The 18,913-nt window shown below is 35.8% G+C and overlaps 1 protein-coding gene across 9 annotated transcripts in view; it reads right to left on the bottom strand.

The window, feature by feature from the left end:
• Positions 1–877: 877 nt before the first annotated feature.
• Positions 878–18,913, bottom strand: part of STXBP5 (syntaxin binding protein 5) — a 109,534-nt gene continuing 91,498 nt past the window's right edge. For 7 of the 9 annotated variants that reach the window (XM_055713096.1, XM_055713097.1, XM_055713100.1 and 4 more), the window contains 7 exons: positions 14,654–14,704; positions 10,268–10,507; positions 8,401–8,770; positions 5,677–5,842; positions 4,766–4,877; positions 2,312–2,532; positions 878–1,643 (listed from right to left, as the gene is read on the bottom strand). In XM_055713096.1, the coding sequence (XP_055569071.1) occupies positions 1,602–1,643; positions 2,312–2,532; positions 4,766–4,877; positions 5,677–5,842; positions 8,401–8,770; positions 10,268–10,507; positions 14,654–14,704 (1,202 nt within the window). In that variant the 3' untranslated portion in view covers positions 878–1,601. The remainder of the gene's footprint in view (positions 1,644–2,311; positions 2,533–4,765; positions 4,878–5,676; positions 5,843–8,400; positions 8,771–10,267; positions 10,508–14,653; positions 14,705–18,913) is intronic. The other 2 variants (XM_055713103.1, XM_055713104.1) reach the window with 1 other exon arrangement.

Genomic DNA, 18,913 nt, shown 5'->3' with positions numbered 1-18,913 from the left:
TTGGCAACATTCAGAACGTGTGTTAAAAAACCCCACACAATGTAATGTTTGGAGAAGAAAACCAAAATGGTTAGTTTCAGACAGTGTAGACCTATCAGCTTCTAAGTACTCCCTTTGATAAAAATAAAACCAGTCAGTAACTATTTTGGCTTTGAGGAAAAAAAAGTCTAAATGAATTTTTGAAATGCAAACTTTTATTTTAAGGAATCCTCTATTTTAAAAAAAGAACTCTGGTCATTCCCACTGCACTGCTTAGTGCAGCAGCCATTGACAAGTTAGCTATATTATCGACCTCACCCAAACTGAACGTTATTTCACCAGCTCCTGAAATTTTAGTGAATGCTTACCACTGCCCACATTGAAACCCCGTCTTTAGAGACTAGATCCAAACTTTAGGCCAACTGCCTTCAGTTCAGGTGGGTGGGGTGAGATAAGTACTTGTAAAATAGCTCTACTAGCAGGATTTCAAGATTTGCTGAACAATATACTGACAAATATTAAATATTAGATGCTTGCCATTATTCATGCATCAGCACCTCCATGAAGTGTAAAACTGTTTGAAAACCTGAGTCCAAGATTATCTGATTTCATAGTAAAGGGGCATCTAGAACTTAAGTTTTGAGCAAAACTAATCTCAGCTATTTTTATTAATGGCTGTAAAGATACATTCTGTTAAACATTTATAAAAATTCACAGCATGAATGGAACCCACAGCCAAGTCTAAATGTTGTATGAACTGAACTAGTAACTATTTTCGGCAAAAAATAATATTTAACTGAACTGAAGTTGAAGTATTCTTAGCACAATGAAGATGTTACCACATTTCACACTGCACAGCCATAACACAAATGAAAACTCCCAGTATGACACATTCCAGTCGTATTATTCACTTGAATTTTAATGCAAAAATTGTGTATTCTCTTGTTTTGCACTTCACAGAATATGATGTGAATACAAGAATACTAGATCAGGGGTCCAAGAAAAGACTATGCACAGGTCAACTATGTATACAATTTTCAAGAAGAAATATTCCAAACTTCCAGCTTTTCCAATGAAAGAAGTGACAGCAAACTTCCAGTCTTCTTCATCAATAATGGTAAATATAGTGAGTCCTAGAGAGGCTAAGTTTAAGTCAACTACTGTCCAGCAAGACAAAACAACTTTATTCCAGCTCTTGGACCCCTGATTTATTGCCTCTCCTCACAGGAGGGTATAACACTGGCAGCAATTACAATAGCACAAAAACTTTTGGCATATGAAGTATTAACACAGGATTGACCCTGCATTGCCCCTGCCCATCTCACACTACGTTTTCCCTTTACCGTTTTTCACATGTTCTAGTTACCTTCTCTGTTCCAACTCTCAGCTAACCAACAGCTAAGAAACACTCAAGTTTGGTTTTCTTCGTGTGTGTTTCTTCTAAATATAAAGCTCCTCAGTTAAAGCCACAACTGAGGTAAAACAGTGTGTGATTTGTGCTAGGAAACAACAGTATCCAACGGTGAATACTCCTTTATATTTAAATGGTCCTGCCAAAATTAACGAAAAACCAAGATTTTTTCATCAGGACAAAATTAAACAGATGTAATCGATGAGCGTCATCAGAATTGGTACCACTTCTTGTCTTTGTACTTCAACATCATCTAAAAAATACAAAAAACAATTTCTAATTAATGTTTCTATAACGTATCCAAAAGTACAACGATACAAATGAATTACATGCTTACAAAGCAGCATGAGAAAGGAGGACTTCAGTAAGGCTTCTCAAAACCTTAACAACATTGCTGAACGGTGACGGTTTAGCAAGATGAATTTTCTAATGGTAGCATCACTGCTGATGATCTGGCCTCAGACAGAAAAAGACATTTTTGGGAGAATGGGAAGGTCGCACAGGAGCTTAGGGGGTGGAAAGAGATCTGCATGAACGTGAAAGAGAATGGCCATCCTATGCAGTTACCGAGGGAAAAAAATTAACTCTGACTCATGGGGTTTGCATACAAAAACTGGATCTTAAGAACCACAGGAATCTCATACAGAGCATTACTCTTGGCTAATTCAGTGACAGGTTCTTTAAGTAACAGGAACTGAGGCAGACTGTATGCTCTAGACCAGGGTGCCACAGGCCAAAGCTGTTTACATTAATACTTAATTATTAGGAGCAATGACTGATAGATAAGTATCCTTTACTAATGATATTGCATTCCCTTTAGATAGCTCTAAAGTGCCTTTGCCAAAGTCAGTTACTTGCAAAACTTAGATTTTTTTGACAGGAAATCAGTTTAATGCTCAGTTTAACATGTAATAGACTCACCTCATGAGCGTGTTTAGAGAAAGAATCAGCACTATAAAGCATAGCTGCAGTTTTTTCTTCCAGCTCTCCTAGTTTTTGTCCTCTTTCATCTAGTGCCAACCGGGCTCGTGCTAGTTCACCAACTACACCAGATGCTGCTCCTTTGACACCTTCAATACCCCCAGGCCCTGGAATATGCTGGGCAAGACTCCTTGATGCCTTCCCAGATGCTGATTCTCCAACTGGAGGCATTTGCAAGGCAAAAAAAATGGAACAGTAAGGTTTTCTATCATCTTTACATAAATACCAATGTAACTAGTTTATAAAGAGGTGTCACTCCCTTGCATGGACACTGAACACCTTAATCATAGGCATGATTGTGAGCAAGACTCACTACTTAATGTTACTCGATGTTACTTCTACTCAATTTCATAAATTTGAGATTTTCAAACATATTTCCAAGTTTCCAGGCAGGTTATAAAATTATAAAACTTTTTCACAGCTCAAGTGTGAAATTAAGAACTCTCTCAACACTGCTAGCATCACAGTTATCAACAGAATTGTGATGGTGAAGTGGTTTTTAACAATATAGCTACTTCACAGGGAAGGTGTTGGGAGTTCAGCAGACAAAACAAAAAAAATTAAAAAATACAAGCTATGGTCAGTTCCAGAAGTGCTTTGCTGGTATAGCCAGCCAGTGTGACTCCACCAGCAGAAGTTTCCTTTGATGGAAGTTCAGTTTGAGATGCAGACACCGGAATATTAGGTGTCTATGCTCCCAAATTATAAAAACCTTGTTAAAAAAAGCGCAATGTAAATAATGAAAAGTAAGTACAGTTGTAAGAACACACCAGCTTGTCCTAAATTAAACACCCACAAATGGTCAGCTGAACAGCTCTCTAGACACCAGTGACCACACTGAGTACATCTCCTTTGCTCATAATGGGACACCAGCCACCTAGTTCAGTCTAGACACTTAATGGACAGTCCAAGCTCATGCTGAATTGTATACTCCACAGATCTGAGTGAAGACTAAAACATTTTTGGATGGTGAAGTCAAACCACATAATCTTTAACTTCTTTTTAACAATTAAATTACGGTTTACATAGGTGTTTTTCACCTCTAGGAAGATTAACTTAAGTTTTGGTGTGATATTTCAAGATTTCCTGATTTGATTTTACATTTCTAGGAAGAACAACTTAGATTACAACTAACACTATAAACACCTTTCTGTGAATTCCCAAGAATTAAAAGGAGAAATAATTTAACGTATTACAGATTCTGCTGTGACTCTCATATTAAATATGACTATTTTAAAGACATTTTCAGATATCTTTTGAATTGTGATTGAACTGACTTTCAGGCTACAATTTATTGGGCTTTTTTTCTCCCATTCAATACTATTTTCCTTCTAAATATCTGAGCCAAACTTGATTGTGAAAACTTGAAATGATGTAAAGAGATAGCACCTAAGGTTAAAGAGTGCTCTTCTGTTGCCATGAAAAGCTAGGTTTTCCCTGTCCCAGTCATACTTATTAAACATAATCTGTGCGCACAAATTTCTGTAATATAATACTTGACCAACCTTTCAAAGTATTACACCTATATAAATACAAATAGAATTTTTAATGCAGAAAGTGACCTCTAAATATTTGATATTTGTTCAAAATGTACAGGCACAAGTAGTAAAGATGAAGTTAATTTTTATCGGATAGATAAAAAGAACCAATAAAAAAGAAGGGATTGCTAGGGAGCCTCGTCTGTCTTAACAGCTATGTTTCATATTTTTCTTACAAATAAACTGGTGTAATATGGTGTTTCATCTAGGAAATATTCAAATAAGTGGAAGTTATTTTCCTTAAACATATTAAAATGCTACATGCCACCACAGTAAAAAAAATAAAGCTGTTATAAAAAAAATAAATATGAGAAAATGATCAAGTAATAAAAGCTTTGCCAAATCTGAATTTTATTGTCCTGTGAAGAGAGGACTGGATTGAACTATCATACAATTCTATCCTTGCCCTCATTCTTTTTGTGTCTCTGCACAAGTTGAATGAGGAAAAGGAATCCAGCAAATGAACTGAAGTAGAATGTTCTAGACAGTGAGAAAATTAAAGCTCCAGTGTTCTCCAGAATCAGCTCTTTTCAGTTCAACAGCTTAAGAAAATCACGGTCAGTACTATACACTTCATAAAGATGAATAAAAACAAGATCAGTTGTCCCATTTCTTGTTTTATAATCTACTCCTGAATAAATGAGGTAAAGGAGTCTTTGAGAAAACAGTACCAAGCTTTTCTGGTCGTCTTGGTAAAGTGTACAACACATAAAAGCTATGAAAAAGTATTTGTCCTACCCTTTTTTACTTTCCTCTTTGCAAGTGTCATGTTCTATGAACATAGGTAACATTTCTCAAGGATCACTGGCTTCCTTGGGTAAAAATAGCAGAAAAATAATGACTGCTAAAAACTTACAGAGCTCTTCTCTGTCAAGTGACTGGGCCCCACCTCCAAACAGGCCTTTAAAGAACCCCCTGTTTGGTGCTTCTGGTGTTTCTACAGGAGTGAAGAGCTCACCCAGCATTTCCTTTGCAGTGAAGAAGAGACAAGGCATATGTTATTTCACACACAAATTAATAGAACATTCTTTCACTTTAGGGATTTGAATTTCAAAATGAATATGCTTTAACAGACATCTGTCTTTGCAAGGTGACTTAAAATAAAGATACATTAAGAAATCTGTACAAACCATCTGTTCTGATAGTTGTAAGCTTATAGCTCATGGAAGTCAGTAGCAAAGAAATGGGTTCAAACAAAGCTGTATTTGCCCCTCAACAACTTGAGCAACACTTCTGATTTTGTTCTGTTGAAACTGTCTACAAATACTCATATCCATGCGTGGTACCAAAGTAGAGCTTACAGTGGGCATCTCTGCTATTTCAGTACTCTACACAACCTCCAAGCTGAAGCATGACTGAGAATCTTTCCAAGCTATTAACAGACATGAAACATAATAGCTTCTTTCAAGCATCCTGAGCTAGCATTCCCCACTTATGTCAGCATGCACCTCCACCAGCACCAGTTGAACAAGCGAGTTAACTGCACATGTTAAACAAGGAAATTTCTTATCCATCAAAAAGGAAATCAAGCGAGCAACTGTTTCAAATACAAGAGGATAGATAAACCAACAAAATTTCAGAGTTGAGAAGTGATGCATCCTGAATTAAGACTCTATAGTGAGAACCTTCCCCCCCCAAATAAATCGAGATACAAAAGATGAAGTGCTCAGCTTTATGACAAGCTTCTTTACTATAAGCATCATAAATCCAGAAAGAAGAATCTCCAAGTATATCTTAGAAAAGAGAAATACTTTTTTAATTCATTACCTGAAGATTCTCACATGTTTCTTGACTGTAGGTTAGCCTCTGTATTTCAGTTGGTGAGACAAGGTAGAGTGCTTGTCCGTTGTTAGTGAAGCAGAACGTTCTGGCTATCCGCATATTGGTGAGTGGCAGGTAATATACATCCAACAGTGGCCTTAAGCTTGGCAAACTTAAAAAAATAAATAAATTACAAAAATTATTAAAAAAATAAAATATAGCAGGATTGTTTACTATTGATCAAATGGCTCATTTGTAAACTGCAATACATCATTTCTCTCTTCATCTGCATAAGTACCACAAACAGGGTATCATTTAATGCAATTAGAAAAATCTCAAAACATAAATACAAGACTTTTCAAGGTAGCACCTCAAAAGTGAAATTTAAACATCTGCACCACAGATGCATTTGAAAGCATCATTTAAATGATACTCTGAGCACGTAAATCAGTTTCACTTAAAGCATTATTCAGTAATTACTAACGACGGATTTTGATAAGTATCTACCAAAAGTTTACAATTAAACATTCTGCCTCTTCTCTCAGGTGAAGAATTTCTCCTTGACTAAAAATAAAAGACTAAAAGATCTCTCAAGACTACTTAGAAATACACAGAGGTGTGTTTCCAAACAGTAGCCTCAAACAATCTTATCAATTATATCCAGCTTTTTTTTGTCTGACTGCATATTTAAGAGGAAGTCCTCTTGGAGCAAAGTTCACTTACCTTGTATTTTCTGATTCTGCACATGTAACTGCAGTACTTACTGCATCAAGCTACTGAAGAACAGATGCAGCGCACACAGGCTATAACTATTGCTACCAAGCATTCCTCTCTCTCAAAGTAATAATAAATATGAGAAGTGAATGAACACCTGATAGCTTGATAAATAGAACCCAAAACAAACTGCTGTCCCAAAAATTTCCCTGTGAGATTTCCATAAAAACATAATTTACACAAGATGTTAGCTGTAAATGCACAATACATTAATCTGCTTCTGCTGCAGATACCATCTGCAGAAGATAATTATTTTTAAAAACTAAGAAAGTAGTAAAGGGGTGAAGTGAAGCCAAAACCAATGAAAAAGAAAGAGGTAGTAAACCACAACAGTAAGTGTTTGATTACTATTTTTCAGTTGTACTGAGATTTCTAAATGTTAAGCCTGCATTTTACAGCTTGGGGATTGTCTCTTAGCAGGAGACTCTACCTACAACAAACGAAAGGAAGATCTGGTAACGTGACTTTGGAGGCAAGTTCTACAGGTAAGAAATAACAAGCAATATTCTCTTGTAAGCCCGTCACCCAGGAAACGATACTTCTGCTGTGCACATATCTAAAATAAGAATATTCTTAGAAGTGATTTAGGAATAGGGAAGTGCTTTGCTTCAGGCTGATAGAAGCATCAAACATCCTTACAGCTTCAACACAAAACACAAACCCATTAGATCAGATAGGACAAGCATGACATCTATGATAACATTTTCATATTATCAAACAAATCTGTAACAGAATTGCAGACTCCTGTCTAAATATGTATCAGTAGACAAGCATTGGGCATTCTGGGCGTGATACAATGCTCTGACAACTTCACACATCAGCACATGAAGTCCACTCCCCAGCAACAATACATGCTTCTAAAATGGGAGTTAATCCTTGGGAGTTCAACTTCCACACACAATGTAACAACTCAATGTTTATAATTTAGCACCTACCTTTATGCAAAGTTCATTAGAAAACAATTAATCCTGAGGAAAACTGGGTTTGTTTCAATATATGGTACCTGAACATTATTAAGTTCCATTTTAATTGGGGAAAAATCTGTGCTTACCCTGCAAGGTGAGCAGCACTTTGTAGAGATGTTTAGAATATAAGTCGGGATACATCAATGGAGTTAACAGACAATCAAAACTTATTTTTTAATTGTATTATGTGTCAGCTTTAGTTTTATTCCTAACAACTTCCTGAAGAAGTGTCTTTTTAGGTTTTCTCAAGTTAAGAGCTTGTTTTCACAATCTTAAAAATAATCTTGTAGGAATTCTACTGACAATTTTATAAAGCCATGTTTCACATTCACCTTATTATTAGCCACGACTAAAATGTAGGTGCAAGAGTATAGGTATATACACTACTGTCCCCAATAAAAGAGCATTTGGAAATATTAAAAAAAAGGACAAGTTAAAATCGCACAGGTGACACGCAAATACATTAAAAAAAATATAGTTACACATGCTTTTTACACTTTTTTTTTTTTTACACTTTAGGTGACTTATTTCTATACTACAACTGCTAGCAATTAATGATGCCTTTAGAGCCTGCATTTAAGGCCTTTAAGATATGAGTAAACTACACAACAAAACAGTAATGAGGCATGAGTGTGATGCAAACAGCTGCACAAAAATATGCAGAGTTGTGGTCAGGTACCAGCTGAAGGTCTGACTCAAGGGAGTTTTCTCCATCGGGGAATAAATTCACCTTTGAGAAACTTCATCAACTCACCAACCTGTATCACACATTTGGAACTATTTCTTGAATCAGGGTAGCTTCAACTAAACTGGTAAATTTTAATGTGGTAAAGGCATAACTAATAAGAATGCATAAACAAAATTACCCAGGCCCAAGTGTTAGAATTTCATCAGCACTGAGTGAATGTAGATTTATATTCTTATGGAAAAGGACGCTTATCTAGCAGAAGACTTTTTTCTTTTAAAATTTAAGTTATCAAACACGCCTTACCTAAAAGTCATAATATGTCCATTGGCACAGAAACACGCAAGGCAGACACTGTTACTCAACGACACTATGTCTCCACGAAGAACAAAAGAAGTCTCTGTTATGTTTTGCTTATAAATACAGTTCTGGGATGGCAGTGAGATAACTTTTGCTTGCTTTTCCGAACATATCACTGCATATTGGTTTTCACTGATTTCCTGAGAGGAAGAAGGGGATACTGAGACAGGTCGTCGCTTTTTCGATTTATCTTTTTCATCTTTATCTTCAGGGACATTGTGTTCTCTCCAGGGTTCATGTGCTGGTGGGATCAAAGATCCCGTGGTATCCAGAAAAGCCATTCTCAAGATTGCCCCTTTCAGCCTCAGGATGGTTCCTAGGAAAAAAGAAGTTGAGCCCATTCCTAAAATGGTTCTCCTAAATTGTCTTTCAAGCTATAAAACACTCCTCTAAGAAGCTAGCACAATGAAAAGAAAAAAAGAACTTTGGCTTGCTTCTGTAGCAAAACAGAGGTACCAAAGCCTTTGGACATTTATCTAAAAGCAATGAAGCACATGCAAAAGCACAGAGGTATTCAACAAGATGTTAAACCAGTTTTCAAGGGTTAAGTGTATGCATACTCTTTCATTAAGAGAATCAACAGAATCATTTCATCAACAGAAATGTATACCTTTATTAAGAGAACCAAGCTGGAATGCACATTTGGATTCATGTTCAGTGTCACAAATGCAACTGATTTTATTCTCTCCTGAGGAGTACACAGTGTGCTTAATATCAACAATAGATGCTATTAGTCAAAGGAGAGCACCTCCGTTTTCTTCAATACAGACAGGGTCAGAAACAAGGAACATGTGGATTTCTTTCCCCCTGCATTTTAAGCTTGAAATCACTTTTCTAGCATAAAATGAAAGAGGAAGTTTTTCCTCCCCACTGTTTAAATCACTGTCTCTGTAGGCCAGATCTTAAGCTGATACGTCTCTTAGTGTACTTCTATTTATTCACACGTAGTGTAAAAACACAAACATTTGCTAAGTACACAAAAAAAGGCAGTATCTTTTAAAGATTATGCTGCAGAACCAGTGATTATACATACTGTCTAGTCTGCAGCCTTGCCTTTACGATCAGATGTTATGAAAATCTGAATCTTGCTGCCAATACCATACTCAATAAGCAAAAAGCACATATATGGTCTAGAGGTCACACTATTTTAAATCACTATTTCAATCAAATAAAATTGCAATTTGCATTTCCTGATACCATCTGTGTGAGCAAAGTGGAGCAGAGCAGCATGTTCTGCATGAGACAGTGGTAGCAAGAAAGCTAAATCTATGTCTAACAGCATATTCAACAAACCATTAATACATAATTACAATAAAATCAGTTGGTGTGTATCAGAAAAACAAGATAAAAGACCTCTCACAGCAATCCAAAGGAAGAATTTATCACTAATATTTAAAGCTAGTTATTCAATATACAACCCTTAATTTGTATTCCCTATTCATCACACAGGAAACAGTTTACTATCTCATGAATAAAACCAATAAAAAAATAAATTGAGCATTTGAAATACTAATCTTTTCTGCTATTTCTCTTTAATAATTGCCAGGTACTACATTAAGGTTAGCAAACATGCTTTTCTCAGCAAGTGTACATCAAAGTGGTATTTTTGTATTATATGAGATCATATTTTCCATTTTACAACTTTAAAAATCCAGTAATGAAGTAACCAATCTAGACTGTTAACCTTAGTAGCTAGATCAATGGAGTCTACATTATTTTTTCATTAATCCACAGCTGACAAAATTTCTTTAAAAAACATGAAGACAACAATATTTTATCACAGTATACTTTAGCCCGTCTGCTTTGTACATACCACTGGGAGAAACAATAACTGGCTGAAGAAGTCTTTGCTCTCCTCCTGGGGGTAAGTTCAGTACAATGACAAGCACTGTACCCAGTGTGGTCCCAACCCACAGGCATGGGGAAAGTGATGTATCAGCCTTTCTTGTGAAAGTCTCACAAAAATGAAGAGCCGAAATTGCCTCACGTGTTTCTTTATCAATGCTAGTTACACTAGAACTCCGGGATCGACTGAAAGAGTTGTCTTTGACATCTGAAAATAAATCAGTATTAATTAAAAAGAATGGCAAAATGCAGGGATTAAGAGAATTCAGATTTTCTTTTTTGTTCTTTAGCTTGAAGTATATACTAACTACCATTCTGTTGAGTATTGCTCCTGTATTCTTCCTTAGCCATATTTCCTCTGGGCCCAGTTTACAATACCACATCCTGAACAAAGCACCCAATCATTTTTTGCAGAGGTTGCCATTCAATAATTGTCATGAGCAATTGTTATGCATATTTCTGTCTTGGGACAGAGAAGAGTCAAACTGGACTCCTTTAAAAAAAGTGAATTATAAACCTCTTTGCCCACTAGTTCATTGCTGAGATTAAACAATACTGGCTTCCACAGAACACTGTTTGATCATCTTCTGAAGATGCAGCTATTTTACTGTAAGAACTGCAGTGACATCCAGACAGCAAGATAATATAACCTGTAATGACTCACAAAAATATTGTCCCACTTCAGGAAACTGTATGGAGGAGGTCTAACAGGCTATCTACACACCCAAACTTTTAGTAAGAGAAACATCAAATGCTACCAAATGCCACCTGGCACTGGTATGCAAAGCTGAAGACTTCCATTTTGAATATTGTAGTGTAGTGCCAGAAACGGCACTAAAGCTTTTCAGGGTGTCTTACTCATTGCTTAGAAAATAAGGTTCTCCCAAGAGAGGATAAATCCTAACATTAACAAAACTCACACAGTAACCATGCTGCTCCATTCTAGCTGTGTGCTGTTTGTACATGTGGTGATACTTAACACCGCAGCATGTCTTGATTTCTGCACATTCACAAATTAATCATTTGCTTTAACTCATCATGCCAAAATTTTAGTACAAGACAACCCTTACTAGTAAAACTTTGATGCAATGTATACCATGACTTCATTTTTTTAAAGTTACTGTCTTGGATCTTTGGGTAGGGTAGAGATGCAATTGGCATCTTTAAAGCAGAATTAAGAGCTTAAGAGCAACACTTAACCACATACTTTCTGGAAGCATCACTGTGCTAATTTCATTAACTTACTGCAAAACTTTCTAAGAACAACATCTAACATGCATTTGAAAAGTATACAAACTAGCTCTAAACTGTCTAAATACAGACATCTACTCAACACAGCTAATCTTCTCAGGAGATACTTCTTTTGTTCCAACAGTAGCTAAAATTCAGCAAGACAATAACTTTTCTAAGCCAAATGTAAAACATGGATTACAGAAAGAAACTACTAGGTCAACCACTCAGATGCTGACATCCTAAGTTTCCACATTAAAAAAAAAAAAAAAAATCAAATCCAGAATGAAACAATAAGAACAATCATTTGTTTTATAATTCTAATGACCACAACCTCTTAATAGCCTTGTTTCTTCAGGGCTGAATATTTATTAACTTAATGATTTTTTTTAAACTCTAATGTGGATTAATCAGTCTTAATATACTAATACTTTAACTGCAATAGGCATACAATTAAATGTGCATTTGTTAAGTTGTATCTGGTTGAGTGTCTGAAAAGCACGTGTGCAAATCTCAGAAGCATTGGAATGGACAGGAAAAACCCCATAAAAATTAACTTGCCAGACAATACAGGCATCGTGGAGAGGAGACAACTCATTCAGAAGAGAGAGCTAAGGGTAAAATGTTTAACTTCTTTAGTGCATATTATTTATCCTGGAGTCAAGGAAGAATCTATGGTTTGTTTACAAATTAGTTTCAGATGAATAGAGAGAGAGACAACAGTGTGATCACCCACTACACATCACTTCATCAGAAGGATGGAAAGTTGAGGCTCTTTTGAGCAACTCAACCAAAGGGTAGGACCTAGTGACAATGGCACCTGAATCATCTGATTACAACATTGAAAAGCAATGGTATAATGCAGACTAGCATGTTCGAGATCTTCCACTTTCTAAAATAGAAAATCTAAAGTATGTGGTTCTGTTTTGGCTATTTAGGGAGAAAAGAGGATAGGTAAAAGATCTAAAGAGAAAAGCAATTTGAAAGAACGAGATCACGAAAGATTAGGTTTCAGAAGCCATGGAAAGAAAGGACAGAAAATGGTAAGGATAATAAACTTGGGAGAAAGGTATTTCAGTCATCTCCTAGAGCCAGCAGATATGACCACATAAGCATAAAAAAAAATAAATACACAAGCAACCTCACAGTCTTTGGAGAATGCAAAAGCTATCCTGCTAGAAGAAAAGATACAAGTAAAATTTAAGAAAAGATTATAATTGCCTAAGGAAACCTGAAAACCTAGAAGAATTTTACACAGAAAAAAATGAGGCATCCAAGTGCAGATATCCACACATGTGCAAAGTCAAGCAAAACCAGTCAAAGGCTATTACAATTCAGAAGGCACAAACTATTTCATGAGTATACCAGAAGTGAGTTGAAAAAAGTCTCCATTATTTCAGTAGAAAGAACAGCAAATATTAAAGCGATGTAGAAAATGTTGAAACTCATTCAGGATGGGAAAATGCAGAAAGGATTTCAGCATTCTCTTTTCTCCAGTCTTCATTAGAAAAAAAATTGTAAGTACTTACTGCTATTGAAGAACTAGGAGTAAAACAGTAAAGTCAGAATGAATCTGATAGTGTTTAAGTACAAATGTGTTCCAGTTTGCAAAATATGATAAAATTCACCCTGAACTGAAATCATCCCTAAACCATTAGTAAACGTAGTAAGGAAGAACAGCAACTGACTGAAAAGACAATTTTTTTTCTGCTCTTTCACGCCAACACAGCCACAGTTTAATCTCTCTAGTTCTGGGCACAAGAGTTTTAGAAAGATGATGAAAAATTCTAAGTACACAGAAGATTAACAGAAGCCATCCTAGATTTAGACAAGATAACCTAAAGAAGAAGAAGGAACTGAATACTGTAAAAAAAAAATAATCTGCAAAAAGAAAGATTAGAGATACGATGACTTTTCAACAGCGTAAGAGATGGCTGACAAAAAGATAGGGAGCACTTGTTATCCCTGTTCATTGTGGAAAGAACAATGAAAAAGTTAATACGTATGCAAGAAAGACTGATTAAATAACAGGGAATTTATATAACTGACTAAAACATTGGAACTATCTGTCTGGGATTTTTCTAAAAACTTATTTATTGGAGGCTCATGAATAGATGAGAAGTTAAACTGTTGGACATCTGGATCCTTGCCATAACAATGGATTAAAGAATGTCTGAGGGTTCCTTCCAACTTCACATTTGAGTGGAGCAAGCTGTAATTGCAAATCAGGGTGGTCCAGCTCAGCTTCAGGATATCCCTGTGCCACGGACTCTTTCCTTGCTGATAGCAGCAGCTGTCAAATAATACAGTTCTGCAGCTGCCAATCCGATCCTGTCTGTCTTCTGCTGGGGTTGTGTTAAGAATTCTGCTGCAGGAGGGGAACGAGCTGTGGGAAGGCAGAAGGCAGCTTTTGCATTCAGGCTGCATCTATGGCTGTAGGTCTATGGCTGTCCCCCATCATTTTTAGTGCGCAAGACAGGGAAGCTGGACCTGATCTACAGGCTGGCAAAGTACTAGAAAGAATATTAAATCTATTCATTTGCATGCTGTTTTAGTGAGCACTACAGGCTTCACAACTGAATTGCTTTTAATACAAAAAGTTACTGTGCTTTTTCAAAAAAAAATTATGAAATTCTCAGACTGGTCATCCATCCAAACAGATGTATATTATTTTAATTTAGAAAGAGTGGTCACAAGACAATTAACATTTGTAAAACTATGTCCAACTGTTTTTTGAGTGGACTTCAACATATCCTGTTATTCTTAAGATACCTCATTTTTCAATTTAAAACTTATCAGATGGTTCTACACAGGCAGCAATTTTCCTTACATTACCTGATTATTCACGCTTTTGGTGTCACAGCACTACTGATAAAGTGAGTGACAGATGCCTAAAGATTATGACAAAGGTGCGATAAGCCATCTATAACAATTGCAGGCTTACCTTACGATGACAGCAATACCTTGTGCCTAAGAGCCCCCCAGAAGAGTGGGATTAAAATTTTAGTTCTACACTTCACATAAACTATCATGACTTCATTGCATTTATGTAATTTAGGACTCTAACATATTCTCATTGTGTAAAACAGTCTTAGTAAAAATAAAATCAGCTATGTAAACTTACCTAAATCAGGCTTTAACTCAGTTGGCAAACTTAGCTTCCTGGACATCTTTGCTGAAAAGTGAAGTATATCTTTTTTTAAAAAAGAATAAACATGATTCTGCTGGCCTTTATTTTTTTCTTTCCCAGTATGTAATGTATCATTATTACATTAATTGCAGTACTTCACAGATTTTCTTGTAAAGCTGAGCCTCACTTCTACAAGGGGATGGGTTCAAAGTACAACATGGAAGATACCAAAAATCCCCAAATACAGCATTTTATGACTTTTGCCAAGCTTCATTTCTCCTTGGGCTTCACGTAGAACTTGAGGAATTGGATGGATTTTGCTTTGGCTCAGCCTCAAGTTTTATCTTCTCAAGTGAGAGGACAGAATACAGACTTTGGGCTATTGCAAGAATGTGCACTGAAGTTTACGTAATGTTAACAACCCATCCCCTCTTCTTCTGCCCTAGTTCTTGCTCAAACCTGAGATATGTATAATAAAGATGATCTTTAATTATGCTACAACATTAATTTGCATGTGTAAAAAGCCAGTAATCTGAGATGCAATCCACAATCTTAGAAGAATGAAGACATTACAGAGCAATTATAAAATCAGCAGCACACACATACTTGCACCACTGTCAGACAAAAGATAGCATCATTTTGATAGTATTGCTGAAGTACAAAATAGCACTTGAACTCCTCCCTGACCTGGAACATTCTTTTTATAGAAATAGAAATCTTGAGATCCCTTCAAAATGCAGTACAATACTAAAAAAATGCTGCTGTAATGAAAGTTACTAGTAGCCATACATCCCCCTTCCATCATTCTTCCAGCAATTACTGGAGAAGGAATAATTTTGATGTATCTTAACTACTAGACCTGGGCTAGATTCTGAAATTATTTCCCAGCCAAATGCTGAGGTTTTTTTATTTAATTCTTCACTATCTTGTAAGGGTAATCTATCTTGTAAGGGTAATACTACTCTACCTAAAGAAGAAGTTGAGAATAGCCTCCTAATTCTAGAAGCACATAGTAATGGATACCAGTCATAAAGCAGCCTGAATCTTGCTGCTTCTCTCAGTCAAAAATGGAGTTAACTCATTCTAGTTCCCATTTTAACAGAAATCATTCCATTTTCTACATATCTTGAAGAACAGCACGTGATTTAAAGTTACTTCCACTCCTTCAAAAAGTGAGATACTTCACTGTATCGTTAATTATGCTCATCAATATTGCAAATGCTAGTTATCTGAATAGTTGAACAGTTTTATTCCTGTCATACATTATAAAAAATTGAGAATAAGATTCCAGAAATAATCTTTAATTTCCTTCATGTCAATGTTACAAAGTATGTCCTATTCAAATTAAACTGAAATTACTTACTTTCAGACAGAAATGCCAGTCACTTCAATTTTAGCGCAGGCTGAAATTGAAAAGGGCAGTCTGACTACCTGTTTTATACCCTCATCCTTGTACTGGCACTGGTGCCTGCCTAGCTTAATGGCAAGGCCAAAACTCATCTACATAAAGTTTCTGCCAAGGGTTGTTTTCAACAAGAAAACTGTTTCAGGTCAGAGCTCAGCTATACAAACAGAAAACCATGGTACAAAACAGCACTAGTGACCAGGAGCCCATCTTTTTGCTGTTAGCTTGAATTTACATCAACTTGAAAAGAGATCATGAAACCTAATCTGGAACTGTGAATTACAAAATGGGCAATCTTCAGGGTAAGACTTGCTTTCTGTGTTAGACATGTAAACTACAAAAGCTGAGATACTGAACAAAAGCTCAGTTATGCACGCAAAAGATAATTTTGCATTACTTTTGGCTTTTCACAGCTTTTACCGTATGTGAATACCAGCAAAGATTAATTAACCAAGTCACTTTGCAGACCAGAGCATTCACTTTTGGCTTTTCAAACACAAATGTTTAACACAGTTTTAGGAACTAGGAGAAAACTGACCAAAAAAAGGTAACTAGTAACAGGTAATATAGCAGGTAATAACTACTACAGGTGAGTGTGTTGGAGTCTAAGAGTCAATCTGCAGTTTTAGCTTTATTTCCTTAGTGAAAGGCCAGCTGTGTGAACTAGGTTGATAAGGTAAAAGAAATTTGTCAGACATTTTCTACAAACACTGAACTGACTCATTAACAGGACATGAGGATACATGAATTGTTAAAAAGGATGTCATTACTAGAAATCATGAATTAATGTGCTATGCAAAAAATACATACACGTGTCAAATGCCTCAATAATTCAAGTATAAATAGAAGTATAAACAAGAACTTATTTAAATAGCAGTAGTGCCATCTTGTGTTTAAAGAAAAAAGTGCCTAAAGATACAGTAAGAAAATAGGAATATTTTGCCAGATAAGCTGTTTTTAATTAACATTACTTAGTATGAATACAAGCAGGAGTTTTTTTATATCTGGTTTATGGTCTACAACAGTTTTAGAAAATTCAGTTTTGCCATGCCTTAGATGAAAACCAGCAACATGCTAGACAACTTCTATGCAAAAGATACAAATGAGAGAAATGGGAAAGATAGGATGGAGATCTACAGACAGAATGCTCAGGGTCAGTTTTTTTACTCCATTTGTACAACAGGGCAAAGGTGATGTTGACCGCTCCTGCTGGTGTGCTGGCCTCAAGTAGTAGCTGTCATTATCAGAGTTCAATACCTCTCTTGGTTGTAAAGGCTGCAGCAGCCACCACCAAGACCACCCTTCTGCAGTTGGTGTGAGTCAAGGAGACAGACAGGGGGGCTGTTTTGCTCCTCCTGGTGTGCTGCTGCTCAAGGCAGCAATGACTATTTTGTCTGTGTTTAGCCCTAGATTTAAGACTCCCCTAAATTAGACGGCCTAGAGTTATATAAAGATATGCACACATTCTTTCTGTTGCTAACATAACTAATTAAAAAGTATCATATAAAAGTATATGAGAGAACTGGCAAAAACAACATTCAGGATTCTTGGAGATCTCTCATAGGACAGACTTGAGGAGGCAGACGTTAAAATACGAAAGGTTACCTTGGCTTAATAAGTCATATTTCAGCATAGGAGGCCCCACCAACTCGATGAAGAAAATCTGATGGCTGAACTATCAATAGGAAGTGGGTTATCAATATTTGCAGTGGGTTATCCTGAGCTAGAGTGATTTCTCATCCATTCCTTATTTAAAAAAACAGTACAAAGCCTTCAAAAAAATTCTAATGATTATAAAGGAGACTAGCATCTTGGTGTTTTGACAGACAAGAGAACAGTTTACGTAAAGCCTATTTTATGTAACATTTCATGAGAAATAGCTAAGCAGCTTAGAATTTCAACAAAGTTCTCAAATTATTCTGTTTGAAGACTACACAGAAGTAAGAGTTTTACATTACCAATTTCAAGATGCTTAAAGAACTGAATAAAGTACTAGTGATGGTACAATACAGAAATAGAGTATCAATGCTGAAATGTCTAAATTTGATATAAGAATAATAAAACTATTTTACAAGACAACGCAAGAAAATACATACTTGATATACTCAGAATTAGATCAAAGTATTAAAAACACATTGCAAGAAATAGTCTTACTCTGGCATTAGGGCGAATGAGAACTTATTATGAATATCTTAAAATTTGATTCCATGAAAACAACATTAATAGTCAATGACATTAGCACTGTTTGAAAAATCCAGGTGTACACTTAAAATGTAAAAAGTGTGAGAAACCTTATGTCAATAGTAACAGCAGGAACTATGGAATTTTAGAATTAGAGCTACTCTGCTTAGATCTGCCTACTAATATTGTTTGCTATTTTTTAAAATTTATAAGCTGCAGAAAATAAATAAAACCAATTTTCCTGAAGAGTATTTGACATTAGCCTACTGGAAGAGTTATGAAGGTCTTTGAGTCTACAGTATTTTGCACGCACCTTTACTAAAGCTTCTTCCAGAAATGGATGCTAACAATACCTCTTAGCTTCTGACCCGATTAGTAGCTATATATTTAATCACATATATCTCTTCAAGCCAAATAATTGACCAGAGCACGAGTAATGAATTTAAGATTTTGCTTCTGCTTAAGTTGGATCACAACTTCTTTCTACAAAAATGACATGGCCTTAGAAATTAAATACTTTCTACCAAATCTTCTTCTTGTAAGTTCACTGATGTTTGGTACACTTCTCTGTACTACTTCACAGCACATTGCAGTTTCAAATATTTGCCATTCCCAAGATAAATGGCTGCTCTGAATAACTGCCAGTATTTTCTATAATTTCTAGGAAT

This window comes from Falco cherrug, chromosome 6, assembly GCF_023634085.1.
Source record: "Falco cherrug isolate bFalChe1 chromosome 6, bFalChe1.pri, whole genome shotgun sequence".
Classification (NCBI taxonomy): domain Eukaryota; kingdom Metazoa; phylum Chordata; class Aves; order Falconiformes; family Falconidae; genus Falco; species Falco cherrug.
The sequence above is the reverse complement of the archived record's forward strand: the minus strand, read 5'-3'. Positions and strand labels throughout refer to the sequence as shown.